The sequence below is a fragment of the Ascidia mentula genome, chromosome 3 (assembly GCF_947561715.1).
Source record: "Ascidia mentula chromosome 3, kaAscMent1.1, whole genome shotgun sequence".
In the NCBI taxonomy this organism is placed as follows: domain Eukaryota; kingdom Metazoa; phylum Chordata; class Ascidiacea; order Phlebobranchia; family Ascidiidae; genus Ascidia; species Ascidia mentula.
In genome coordinates, this window is record NC_138568.1 from 8,954,441 (window position 1) to 8,969,327 (window position 14,887).

The 14,887-nt window shown below is 37.6% G+C and overlaps 2 protein-coding genes across 2 annotated transcripts; both read right to left on the bottom strand.

Moving 5' to 3' along the window:
* Positions 1–746: 746 nt before the first annotated feature.
* Positions 747–1,865, bottom strand: LOC145895522 (uncharacterized). Its single transcript, XM_082984328.1, has one exon. It carries the CDS (start codon positions 1,863–1,865, stop codon positions 747–749), a length of 1,119 nt encoding a protein of 372 aa, XP_082840454.1.
* A 5,957-nt stretch (positions 1,866–7,822) lies between these two features.
* Positions 7,823–11,146, bottom strand: LOC145895523 (caspase-7-like). Its single transcript, XM_082984329.1, has 7 exons — positions 11,078–11,146; positions 10,962–11,028; positions 10,451–10,582; positions 8,514–8,707; positions 8,199–8,337; positions 8,022–8,119; positions 7,823–7,963 (listed from the first exon to the last, which is right to left on the bottom strand). Exons 1-7 carry the CDS (start codon positions 11,144–11,146, stop codon positions 7,823–7,825), a joined length of 840 nt encoding a protein of 279 aa, XP_082840455.1.
* Positions 11,147–14,887: the final 3,741 nt, after the last annotated feature.

Here is a 14,887-nt window from a genome sequence, read left to right on the forward strand (position 1 = left end):
GACATTTCGCGGTGATTTTATTGTTTTAACAACTCAGTGCAGGACTTTTGGCTAAATTAATAAACCACATTATACATTGCGCTGCAGCGTGCCTTGAAACACATACATACCGCATTACTAATGCCAGCACTTTGGGCGTTTTTTTTTGAATGAATATTAAGGCTATCTTATCTCTGATATTAAAGTTGTAAAATATGTAGCATACAACGATCGCCAGAGCAGGTGACACTTTATTATCTGCAAGGCTTTATTTTCGGTTATTTGTTTGATCTGATTCGATAATAAATGATCCCAGTCTTCCAAATAATACGTACAACCATACAGAATAGAATACCATGCACAGAACTCAGAAAAAAACAATTCAAAGAAAGAAAGGATATGACAAAATTCATCGGAGAATTTCAACAGTATTTGAAGACACTATAACTGTGTTTAGGCTCGCGTTGACACAACTGTCGCCGGTGACATAACATCATGACTATTTGGTACAAAATAATTATCAATCCATATAGCATCAACCACCGACTTTCAAAAACCTATTGCATATAAGACATATAATATCATTATACGATAAATTTGTGCTGTCTAAGTTCCTATGAAAACTCTATCTGGCATGTTGTAATCCTCTGATTTTCCTCTTGTTTTAAAAGCAAGTTGGACTGTGCAAATCTCGAGGTTGTGTTAAAAAGGTTTCGCGATGCGTTCCTTGCAAAAATCGTCCATTACGTAGATTGAATGCCTTTCAATTAATTCTCCAGATTATGAAATTGAAGGTGAACGTCTTTCTTGATTTTCTGACGAAATGTTTCTTCGCAAATTTCAAATCTAAACAGCTTTTCCTCGGTGTGAATTAAAATGTGTCTTTTAAGATTGCCGTTTATAGAAAAAGATTTATCACATATTTCACATTTGAACGGTTTTTCTCCAGTATGAGTTCGAAAGTGCGTTCTTAGATTGCTTCTTTGAGTAAAGGATTTATCACATATTTCACATTTAAACGGTTTTTCTTCAGTATGAGTTCGAAAGTGCGTTCTTAGACTGCTATTCACAGAAAACGATTTTTCACATATTTCACATTTGAACGGCTTTTCTCCAGTATGAAGTCGAAAGTGCGTTCTTAGACTGCTTTTTTCAGAAAATGATTTATCACATATTTTACATTTGAACGGTTTTTCTCCAGTATGAGTTCGAAGGTGATTTTTTAGACTGCCGTATACAGAAAAAGATTGATCACATATTTCACATTTGAACGGTTTTTCTCCAGTATGAGTTCGAAGGTGCTTTCTTAAATTGCCTTTATGAGAAAAGGATTTCTCACATATTTCACATTTGAACGGCTTTTCTCCAGTATGAGTTCGAAAGTGCGTTCTAAGTCTGCCTTTTATAGAAAAAGATTGATCACATATTTCACATTTGAACGGCTTTTCTCCAGTATGAGTTCGAAAGTGCTTTTTTAGACTGGCTCTTTCAGAAAAAGATTTCTCACATGTTTCACATTTGAACGGCTTTTCTCCAGTATGAGTTCGAAAGTGCCTTTTTAGCCTGTCTTTTCGAGAAAAAGATTTATCACACTTGTAGCACTTGAACGGTTTCTCTCCAGTGTGAGTTTGACCGTGTTGCTTCAGATTATTTTTACTGAAGAACCTCTTTGGGCAAAACGTGCATTGGTATGGTCTCTCCCCAGTGTGTGCCCGATAGTGTGTTTTTAGACGATGTTGTGTAGAAAATGTTTTTTCACATACGTTACAGCGGAATGATGTTTCTCTCGTGTGCACTAGAATATGCTTCCTCAGGGATTTTCCACTGCTAAACAACTTTTCACAAATATCGCAGCGAAAACGATTTGCTGTTCTTTGAATTTCCATTTGAGTTTCACGTTTTTTCACAAACTGTGAATTTGCTGTTTGTGTAATTTTTTTTGTTTTCTTTGCGTTACTGGAATGTACTCATATATTCAGACAACATACGATCAGCCCTTACTCTCTATTTTCACTTTGCACAATGTCACATATATAAGAATCTAAGTATATCCTGGATTTGAAAAGCAGTATTAGGGAATTCTTTTTTTTCCTGCAGTGTTTGACGAAAAGGTCATCAAAAAATACTATTTGTGTCATCTAAAGAAGTATTTTATATTACCTCTGTCGATCTTGCTCTGTAAGTTTGTCCATCCTGTGTTGATTGTTATAACCAGTTCACAAACTTTCTGTTTTGAAACCTAACTTTGATTCCTAAATCATTACATTGACAAAATACTGCCAAACTCATACCGTGAAAGCAGCCATAATTGAAGTTACGATCAGTGGCGATAACTCACACAACCTTACAACCGCCAGAGGCTACAAATCATCGAACCGTATCAACGCATGTGCCAATTATTTGAACAATTTATGTCCGCGGTCTACAAATTACAACTCGTAGCTTGATTTGTTTGAAACCATCGCATTTAATTTAAAGTAAACTGTAAATTGATTTATATTTGGTTCTTTCAGTTTCTAAGTTGCCACAAACTATGTAACAAAGAGTAACTTTGTCGAAAAACCTTTGGACTGCAGAGCACCGGATTAATATTGTCGCCACTTTGTTTGTCGGCTTTCTCTTTTGCGCGTTACTTGTTATTTGTTTCGCTTCATTATTTTCGTGAGATTATTTTTGTACTTTCGTATTTTCATGTGCAATATTAGTGTATTAACAGAACCTTATTCTTCAAACTTCGTTATTGTAAGCGCTTGACAAGGAAGGGAATGGTTTGCTCTATTAATTTACTTCAAGATTTTATATTATCAACTGCAGGTGCGTTTATTTTGTAGAGAAATATCAATACGATAATATGGTTAACAACAAGGATGATATTTGTCACTGTAATGCGTAAGAATTTGATGTAAATATCAATGCTATACTGCTTTGCTTTGCGAAAGCATGGTATCGTTTATACTGAAAACAATTGTCACCTGGCATATATTGCAAACTTTTTAATAAAAATCCGTTGGTCTAAGGTCGTTTCAATACTTTTTTCCTACATGTTGCAATCCGCTGTTTTTATCTTGTTTGTAAAGTAAATTGGACGATGTACATTCTTTTTTCCAAGATTTTTCACCATTGAGATTCCAACATTGCGTTCTTGATAGATTCCTCAATGAGTTTGAAGGTGCTAATCTCTGTGGCGCTTCTGTCAAAAGCTTTTTCCCATATGTCACATCTAAACGGCTTTGCTTCAGTGTGGATTTGAATTTGTGCATTTAGATTGGTTAAGGCCATGGCGATATTTACTATGTAATTAAAATGAGAAAAAATACGAATATGGACGGAATATAAAAAACGTCGATGTGAAATAAAAACCGAAGCCGAATTGCACATATGTCATAGATTAACCCATATGTCGGAGAGAGCGAAGTGATTAACCCAAAATATCATATGCGCACTGACACGAAGAAATCAATTTACACAATATGACAGAAAATGACATTTAATAATAAAGTTTTGCTGCAGGAGTCCCCCGGTTTGTTCTACGTGCGTCATGGATTAGCACGCTGAGGTTTAAACAATAGATTGCAAAATCTTTAGTTTTCTGCAGAAACTAACCAGTTGACTAACAATTTTAACTCAATAGCAGCAGCGAGCCGTAAAAGATGAACAATCCCACAATCACTCAGGCCCCAGGAAGGGTGAAGTTTTTGAACGACGACCAGGCGCATGCAGCCCGATATCTGTTTAACTTTTATGACCGAAACTTTAAGACATTGCGTTTAATTCAAGCAGAACAAAAACATCTGTACGTCAGACGAGAAATCTATCACAAACGTTTCCTCCAGCGAAGTACAGAAAGTATTCGTCACGAATACACGTGCATTTTGTTCGTTCAGGACATTCCGATTAATTTTCAATACCCGGTGCGTATTTCTACAAATCCTATACAAGTTTGCATCAATTGACGTTTTGGCTATCAAAAGTGTCACTACTTTGCCAACAATAGGACTTTAATTTAAACGACACATGTGTATATTTATTGACACAGGACATTATCCGGTGTCAATTTCACCATTGCAGAACACGCATCCTTATCCAAATAAATTATGAATATTGTAACGAAGTTTATTTCCTCCACGTCACCTTACACTTTTGTTAGTTATTGTTATTGTTTGTATTTCATTGTTTTCACCTTTCTTCCTGGCACATTGTAATTTCACTGTTTCTTTCGTTGGTGCCACTTTATTTATTGTATTGTTTTGCCCACGCATATTGCTTTTAAGTCTCGCATTTCACTTACTTTCACCACACTATTTTATTACCTTCGTCTCCCCTCCCTTTCATATCATTTAACGCTTCACTTACTTTTTGTATGCCCTGAATGTGCCGCGTGTCGCGAATGCGCATCTTGATTGGTTGGTGGTTTTTGCGCAACGAACGATTTCTCTAAAACCGGGGGAGTCTTCTTCTGGTGACGCGTTGTTAACCTCTCTGGTACAGTGTTGTGTGTGAGTTATCGGGATCTTTGTCAGTAACGGCAGTATCAGAATTAGGGAGGCAGCTTTGTGAAAAGTACCGAATTAGGCAGAAGGGTTAATTGGGGGTTAACATCGCCACCCAAAAACATCTAACCGCCGAATTGCAAAGCTGCCGAAATAATTTCGTAACAATTTATTCAAGACATTGACTAAGTAGGAATAGAAAAAGTTGACGAATAAGTAGATCTCATGACAAATAATCAAACATATCACAATATATCTATACATTATTTTCCTCTTTCCCACCACCTCTACCCCGTACAATTCCCCTTCTTTCTCCCCCAGATCCCCCACCACCTCCTCCTCCTACAAATCCCCCTCTTTCCATCTATCATAAGTTGATGCACATTACTGTTTGACCTACTGCTATCTATTGTCATTTTTCTCATAAGCTCAGGAAGTTGTTCCCCAGTCATGTCACCCACTTCATGTGAGTTCACATTCATGTTACTAATAAATTACTCTTTGCAAATGCCTGTGAAGCAATTTCTGCCAAATGAAGCAAAAGTTGGTTTGTTAAATTGTGTTTTACATATAATTTTTTCACTCATAAAATATATAACGATAGATTTAAAATACTAAAACAATAACATCCAAAACTGCTGCCTTGCAAATGGTTGTAAAGGCAAACAATGTAAGTCTGCAACCTCAGGACTGTTCGGTACAAAGCAAAGACTTTTTGAAAATATAGCAGCCCGACATCAATAGTTGTCTCGAGGTGATTAAAAATATATCCTGACAACGTCGGTTGTCTCGGTTGTCACGATTTACAACTGTCGTGTTACGTCTAGGTGCCCTAAATTCACTTTACGGTTTCATTAAGATGCGCCCAGGCAAGTTTCAGTAAATATTTATTCATACTATGACGCATATTTATTCAGGAGCCGACATATAAGACTATGAACTACTGAACTATTTTAATACTCACCAGCTGCACTATTGAGACCATTTAGGTCGAAACAGTGGCCATCTGTCTGCAGCTTATACACAATTCATATTATTGGCTCCACATTGCTTATCATGTTTTAATATGACTGTATTTAATTTCTGCATGCACTCAAGTCCGAAGAACATCACCTTTTCGATAAGAATAAACACTGTAGTCGCCTGTGTACCAGGACCATACAAGAATTTTACATATACCTATGATTCGCGCGAAAATCTAAAAACTAGGAAGTGTACAAAAAATACTTTAGTCGCAGTTTCCTTCCATTTTTACACAGTAAAAGTTATGAAGCTATTTCATCTTAATGAAGCTAAGGTTGTTTTGTTAAATTGTGTTCACTGTAAAATGTTGTAACAGTGACTCCCTCAACAGCTACCAAACAAAAGGTTGGAAAGACAAGGAATGGAAGCCTTCATAATAATTTGATATATGTTAAAACACGTTAAATATATTTGCGTTACGTCTTTGCAGTGCGAACTCCAAGGTCGGAGCAAATGTTCCTTTGAACGTAACCAACAGCAGGTAAACAAAGGAAATTAAGATAGCAATAAAGGTACAGCGGGAAGAGGCGGATTGACGCGGTCGGAAGGAAAGAGTGGAGCGAAGGCGGAAACAACCTTGGTATCGAAGGTTATTGGAAAGCGAGTCCAAGATAAACATTCAAAGGTTTAAGAGAGAGAAATACAGACAATTGAAAGCATTGGGTCCAGCTTGTTGTTATCAATCTGTCAAACTAACTGTTGCGACCTATTATGTCAAATATGAGCATCGAATAGGGTCTTAACAATATTATTTATTTGTGTATATTTGTGGTGACTATACAGTCACCACAAAGTGGAAGTCTTTGCTTGGCCGTTTGGTCAGCAAAGTTGTCTGATAGTCACACCAGCTGCACTGATGAGACCTTTTAGGTCGAAACTGTGGCCGTCTGTCTGCAGCTTATACACAAATTCATATTATTGGCTCCACATTGCTTATAATATTATTTATGATCGGTGGGAATCCTATTTGATTAGCGCATTTGACATTAGATCGCACGTGAGTTCTAATTGTTGTGTTTTCCTAACCTGACTTAATTAACTCTCAATGCAAACACTACACCAATATTTATTTACCATGAACAATTTTGGATATGAGATTAACACATGCAATTATACCAACGCCAAACTGAGTGAATTTACGCCTAAACGTTCAGACAGAGTTGAACAAAACCGAATCACAAAATAGTAACTACTAACTCACACTGCAAGCCACGCACACTCATTATATGAAGCGAGAATACAAAAGACCAACGGTCACCGGACAGTTCAACAAAGACAGGTCGTTTGAAAGACGATACAGGACAGTCACACAGGAAAACCTAACGTCTCTAAACTACCAAACCAAACACTTCAAACTAGCCAATGAAATCACTTGACAACGCAACAGTTGCTTGGAAAATACACATGTCTTAACATTAATATGACACCAAAACAGTTGAGAAACAGTTGGAAAGAACACATAGGACACAAATTACGTGAATACACAACCGTTGCTATCGGTACAGTTTGAAATGAACACGCCTGGCAAGACGACCTACTTATGACTTTACCCAAACCAAATGATGAGAAATTCCGAACTGTGACATACTGACCATGCAACCTACTTCCATAAATGCAACGTTGATATGTAACGTAAAATTACGTTACACTAACAATTGTAATTTACCAGCTGTAACAGGAATAGTGATTCAAGTTTAGGTTGGATTTAAACTGTATTACAGCTGTAGTAGGTTCCCGATTTACGCCGCAAACAACGTGACGGCCCGTCCAGATCAACCCCGAACCACCTGTATGAGCTCCTTGAACTCATTGAGACGCTGTTGGTGCACAATTAATAAAACGCGCATTTAAAACTGTCGTAAGGCATAAAACGTGTTCTCCTATTCAGAATTTAGTTGACATCCATCGCAAATTTATCCCTTTCGAGTGCCATAATGTAAGGATATTTCTATTCGAGTCAAAACACAGATATAAAAAACAAATCTTAGTATACACAATATGTAAAACACAGCATATGTAGGATTACTAAGCAACAAACTTAATAATTTACACTGATTTATGCGATATGCTGCTTATATGTTTCGTAATTTGACATTAAGTTAAAATTTTTGCAGCCTTCGTTTGGAGAAGATGTTCGTTAAAGATTAAATAAGTTCACAGGAAGAGAAGTAGTGAAGGGGTGAGATCATAAAGTAATGGAACTTAGGAACCACGTATATTAAAGCGATTTCGATATATTTAAGCTGGATTGAGCTAAAAAATAAGTCTGCAAAGAATTAATATTTTTCAACTTTCAAAATATTAATCATACCGACGAAGCCTCAACTTTTTTACTTGTTGGGCGCGGAAAATATCAGTGGGGCTCTAAGTTGTGATACTATGGAAGGAATTTGTTTCTTTCCATTTAACTTTTCGTTGGTAGTTTTAGATTCAAAGTCATGGGCCACCCTCTTGTTGACTAAGGTCAATATCTGTGAATAATAACTATAGTGATAAAACAATATATTTTCCTTAAAAAATTTTTACCACCTTGACCAAATCCCATTTGTATCCGTACTTAAGGAGGCACTCACACAGCACTTGAATGAAAATTGATCCAGATTTTGGGTCCCTCCATGCACAATAATCTAAATTTTTGGTCAACTATATTGGTTGATCTATTTTAGATGATTTCTTCAGACGAAAAATCTTTGGATGGAATATTACCTGATGGAGTTGCATGGGCGAATAGGTAATCTGCAGAAACAGGAATAGATATATTTGCGGGCATTGCATCCATGTAAGGAGCAGTATCTACCTGATGACCGCCTTTTAAACCCGAATCCGTTTTTTCCCCTCTGCAGGCCTGAATTTAAAAAGGTTGCGTTGAGAATTATGAGTATAACCAAAATAATACAACCATTTGTTATATAGCGCCATTTTAATAAACATATTTATTGACAGAATAGATAAAAACATGATTTTTCAGTTTTGTGTAATTTCTTGAAATTTTTAGATTTTTGGACATCCTTATTGCCGTACCTGAGTAATAAAAATTTTTGGTTTTCCATCCAAGGCAGTACACGTGTTATCAAGAAACTTTTCTGTAATGTCTTTGAAATTGTATTCTTTATCATATGCATACAGATGATCATCAGGCGTTCCGTGTGACAATATAACACACACGAAACAGTCTTTTTTTTTAATGCTTGGAAACCCATCACAACACTTTGCAACTGTGTGGTAGAAAAAAAACAAAAGTATAAACGCTTAGCATTTCCTCTGGTATAACGGTGGAAAAAATTACTCCCCTCACTGGTATTCGGAGATTAAAAAACTAAGATACCAGGCGATCTGCGTCGTATTAATCTTATAGTAGAAATAACAATTTCTTGTCTAATATAAAGCTTCTTTACTAATCACTGCTTATTGGGGAAAATAACATGAATTTCGTGTGTAGCATATTCTGCCCTTGTTTCGACGTAGTGCAGCTTGGTGTGACTATCGACGATCTTGCCAGAAAAAACGGCCAGGCAAAGACTTTCGCTTTGATCTGACTACACAATCTCCGTCATCCGTTGGGCACGAAACGAGGTGCAACCATCGGGAAAAAAACAAGGTGGAAACACTGTGGCCAATCAAAAGCTAACCAATAGTGCTGTCACGCCCCGTGTTACAAAAAGTCATATATAAAAACATAAAAAAGTGGAAGTCTTTGTCTGATCGTTTGGCCGGCAAAACCGCCCATAGCCACACCATACTGCATTACTAGAAAATTTTGGTGCAAACAATGGCCATGCGCATGCAGCTCATAAAATCCACTGCTTACTCTTCACTATTTTATCCATTACTGCTTGTTTCGTCAAGTCATCGTAGATGTAATATTCGAAACCCAGGAACTCACCCCACCACTTTATCTAACGCCGCTAACAACATGACTGCCGCGTACGTAACGTCTATCCGAACGATGATAGCCTTCTTTAAAGAATAAAAACAAACACAATCGCGAAATAAATGGTCATGAAATTACACAACGAGAAAGTACAAAAGGGCTCTACTGTTACAAGCCAAGCGGGACGTAAATCAATCAAAGGCTCCAAACACTCGAATCATTTTAATGCTTGCGGAATTTTTCCGCGACGCCATTATAGCCTTTGGATAAAAAGCCGTGTTTAGGTGGGATTTAATACAAAGAGGCTTGTTTACCGCTGACTAGAGTTCGGATGTAAACAGAGATCTTCGACCCGACGTCAAATCAAAAGGAATGCCAAAGCGGGCAATTTAATCTATGATAAAAAAAATTGGCGCAGCTTAATGCTGTTGCATCGGACATATAGGTATGACTTTTGGCCACCGTGTGGTGTCTACAACTGCGAAAAGATATTTAAAACCTTGACACTGTGGCATGGGAAATACTATACCAAAGATTAAGCGGGCGAAACGCGTGTACAGTAGGTTGGTCTTTATTTGTAGCTCGTGCATGGCGTTGTGCATTAAACCTTGTAGAGATTTTGTACGTATTGGAAGAACTAAAACAAAAAGAACTTGCAGAGCCCTATGCTATTTCGGTATGCTGTGCCGAAACAGATTTACGTTTCTTTTTTCATTTTGTCTTTTTCAGAAAGTATATGTCACGAATACATGTGTATGTTTACCGTTTAGGACAATGAGATGTATTTTTCAAGGGCTGGTGCGTTTTTCTACTAACTCTACAAGTTTGCATAAATTGACATTTTGGTTATCAAAACAATGCCAACAATAGAACGTTAATTTAAGCGACACATACGTACATTCATTCACACAGGACACTATCCGGAGTCAGTTTCACTATTGCAGAACACGCATCCTTGTCCAAATAAAATATGAACATGTTCAAGACATTGATTAAGTAGGAATTGAACAAGTTGACGAATAAGTAGACTCTACAGTGCAATTAGTAATCCAATGACAAAATATCAAACAAATCACAACAAAACTACTTTCTTCTCTCTCCTCTCCCACCTCCTCCCGATTCCAACCACCTCGTCCTCCTCCCGATCCCCCACCACCTCTTCCCTCCCCAGATCCCCCACCACCTCGTCCACCTCCAGATCCCCCACCACCTTGTCCACCTCCACAATAGCGAAACAAAAGGTCATGAAACGACAACGAAAAAGTACAAAAGGGCACTACTGTTACAAGCCAAGCGGGACGTAAATTAATCGAAGGCATCAAACACTCGAATCATTTTAATGCTTGTGGAATCTTTCCGTGAGGCCATTAGCCTTTGGATGAAAAGCCGTGTTTAGGTGGGATTTAATACAAAGCGGCTTGTTGACAGCTGACGATAGAGTTCGGATGTAAACTGAGATCTTCGACCCGACTTCAAATCAAACTGAATGCCAAAGACTTGTCGGAAAAAATACGTTGTTCCACCATATTGCCCTTTCAACCAAAAGATGCAGGTAAAGACTTGGTGACAGCAATGTGTTTATCCATTTTGAAAATTACACTGAGCAAACAGGTCTGAAAAATTTCGACCATTTGCTTGTGGTGGTGAAACCACCGCATTTGACGCCTGGGGTATTACAAAACAGTACAGGTGGCAATATAGCGCCAATTCATACTCCTTTGTTGTTCGGTTGAGCAAATATTGGTCCAGTGGATGGACATGTGGTCGAGTGCACTTCAAACATTTTTGTGGCTGACTTTATCATGCAAGACCTCTTTTTAAATGCCGATAAAAATGTTCGTTCACTGACGTATGCAAATCAAGTTCGAAATTTCCGTCAAAAAATGATTGATATTGCGACATACAATTAAGAATAAGGGGTTGGAATCGATCACTAGTTGCATGCTCTGATGCCAACTGGTATGCATCTGTACAAAATTTGAAACGTTGGTATATTTAAGTATGTGACATGCAAGTTTTGGACTAATTTTTGAATTATACCGCGGCCACCTAATACAAACGCCCGCGGGCCACACCGCTTTTTTCGCCAGATAACACAGCAATGCAATTTCGGTTTTACTCTAAATTCATTGGTCCATCCATCGCATGATAACCACTGCAAATGCGCTTATATTTGCTGGTGCGTTTACCTCGATGAAAAATGTATTTATGGTGGAAAATACGCGTTCAAACGCAAATCTGGTTTTCCTGTTCGACATATTGTGTCAAGGATGATTTATATTCAGGAGTGAGTAAAAAAGTTGTTAGCGTATAAAGTTATGATCAGGTATTGTGATAATACCATTTATTGTTTTCATACTTGGCTGAAATGTAATAAGCGTCACCGCTCTTCCCACTCAAAAGCATCCAAGACACGGGTTATTTAAATAATGCTATACACAAAGACCTATATATGTCACTGTATTGTACACGTACATGTACATTTATTCCTTTTAACTAACCAATAGAGAAACGGCAACAATACTTCAGCATCTGTTAACTTACAGATTATCTTTCAAGCAATACTGTGCGATTAAAGTGAACAAGGTTGTCGGGATTTGTAATGCCTTTAATGCAGCGTGCAACAAAACCATTTTAGAAACTTGTTAATTTTACATTGCGCGCTCTGTTTAATCAATAAGTTTATTTTCCTTTGCGATTTGATGTCTTCCTGCTTTTTTGGAGTTTTGATTCCTGTAACTTCTTCTGGACACTTTTTCTCTTCTTAGGCGCCACCTTAAACATTCCTTGCATCTAAGATGTATTTCCACTCCGGGCGGCTGCTTTTATTCCACTTCGTACTTGACGTTGACTGAGAAACTTTCCTGTTTTTTTCAAGACGGTTAACTTCCATTTCCAATATCATTGCTTCCTGGACCCACCGTTGATTGAAGCTTGATGGTTTCCATACTATATTTCTTTTGTTCGGGTTGGCGGACAAGTTCCTCAAGTCCCATTTGGGAGAAACTTCACCAAACTTGATAACATCGTTTCAGGGTTGATCGTTCGTGGGAAATGCCGTGACACTCATTACGTTTTTCACTCCATCTATGTGGTATATGTGAACGGTTCCATAATCCCAACTATTGTTCAAACTTTTTTGAAGTTATCTCTTAATGCTATGGGTAGGCATGTCCGACTACTACCAGGAAATGTTCACAATTTGTATCTTATATCTGCAAACAAAAAAACTTGTCCAACACCACTATATTACACGTATAAATTCAAATTATTCTGAGCAATAACAGCTAATATGAATAACAAAAAAATGAAAATTGACATTTTGGGAACAATTTTCGGTAATATACCAGCGTATAGTGCTCGAAATCGAAGGTCCTAGAGTATCAAAAAATGACAGTTTATGAACAAAGGGACTCTCTGAGAGAGTGTCTAATGTAAGATAAATAATACAATTTGTTTAGCTACACACGGCTTCAAACGCGTACAAAAAAAGAAACTTTATGATTTGCTTCCTTGAGGCCGCGTCATTCAATAATCGACCCTTTATGATTTAATGCAACTATCGACAAACGTTCAAAAACCCCAGCCATCACTGAACGACGCGGCCTCAGGGATTCCCTGAGGTGCAACGGAAGGTAAACACCCCACAGAGAGATGGCGCAACAGTGTTAGATGTCGCCACTGTTCAAACAACCTGGTTTTGCACACTACCTCCAGGCACGGCCCACATTTCCACACATATGGGGGGAAAAGAACTGTTCAGTTATAACCCAACGTCTTTTTCGCACTAGTTTAATCGATAATATTCTTTAACCCAATTTGCACTGAGTATACGACTGCTGAACACCAACTACATTAATAACCTTATGTGGAAAGCAAATATATTGACGTTGTATTAGTTAAACTGAATTGAATCGTTGTTTTACAGATTATCAAAGATCGACTATATAGACTAAGAATCACTCTTTGTTTAGAGCAAATACGAGATGTGAACTCAAAACATGCGCACATTAAAGTTGCTGGTAACATGATGGGGTAATTATTTTCCAATATCGCGGTAACGTGCTACGTGTAGTTTACATTTGTTATTTACTTATACTTTATTTGTCTGCTACACCATAAACGGGTACGTAATGCAAAAAACGTAGAGGACCTCTCAGTAAAAATACACCTTAAGCAACTATCAGTTGACTAACGAACAAACCTGTGTAAACGGCCTCGCACAGAAGGTTTTTACCTGGGAAACCACCCAAAGGTTGCGTTGATGGCGCAACAGTATCTGACGTCAGCATGATATGGGCGGTTGATTTGTGAAGCCCCTGTAGTCACCTATAAGTGTTTAGAAAAGTGTACAGCCAAAAAACAGTCAATCCAGGTTGGTGTAAGGTAAAGCATGTACAAATAACAAAATTGTCCAACATACCCTTATTCAGTGGTTATTGTGGTTGTTGAAGTAGCTGTGGCTAGAGAAAAGAATTGGATTATGTTTTTCAGTCTTTAAAGGTTTCTCAATTGTAATTTTTCGTGATATTCATTTCTCTTTGCATCGATATACAGTGGCCTGGCACTGATTATCGTTCTGCATTGATCATTCATTCGATTGAAGCACTCATTAGAAGACCATAAGTAAACACGTTGGTGTAGGGATAACAAGGTTGTATCAGTTTAAATGAAGAATTAGAGATCAACTGGTCATTTGCTGCAGTTACAGGTATTAAGCGACTACAGGCATCAGCCTTTTCTCTCGACAAGAGAAAATGACTTTAAGCGACTACAGGACTCAGCTTGTGCAGGTCGGTGTTGACCGAAGGATCTGAAGGTAAAATACAGCTAATACCATTATTCAGCCAAACGGGTGATTAGCTTGGGCACAAGAAGAATGTGAAACCCATAGTTTAATATTTGTTGCTTGTTTTAATCGATAAAATATGATAAAATAATAAAATATTTTTTGGTGCAAAGCGGGCTCGGTGAAGGGTCAAGGCATAACTTTGTAACTTCGTTGTAGTAAATGCCCCTGATTGTAATGTGAGCTATATCTGAAAAACTCGTTGATTTTGGAGAACAAAACTTTCACGTTGATTTATAGTTTTATAGTAAAACAGCATCTTTATTGAAACTATAAACTGTAAGATAAACTATTCGGTTTATGCTGTGTTATCGAGGTTGCTACTATGTTCCATCGTGTTTAGTTTGTCATGTTTGCATCTACTCTTGTTTTACGTTTTTCCTTGTATTGTATCTTGTGTTTGGAAATCAAACCAATGAGCTGTGAAGCTTTAAAATCAACGCTATAATTGACAAACCGCAAAGGATTCTTTAAGTTGGCGCATTCGGTGATGAAACTGTTAACAAAACAACGTTTACTTTGCAAACTCGTCGCCTGGCACAGTTCATTTCCATGCGTCCGTTTAATGCGTTTACGGGGAAAACGTTGCGTTTGCAGTGTGTTGTTTGTATGTCCGATCTCCGCCCAGATAAGTGTGTGCTAGTTTTCGTTCTTTTTGGTTAGAGACAAATATCC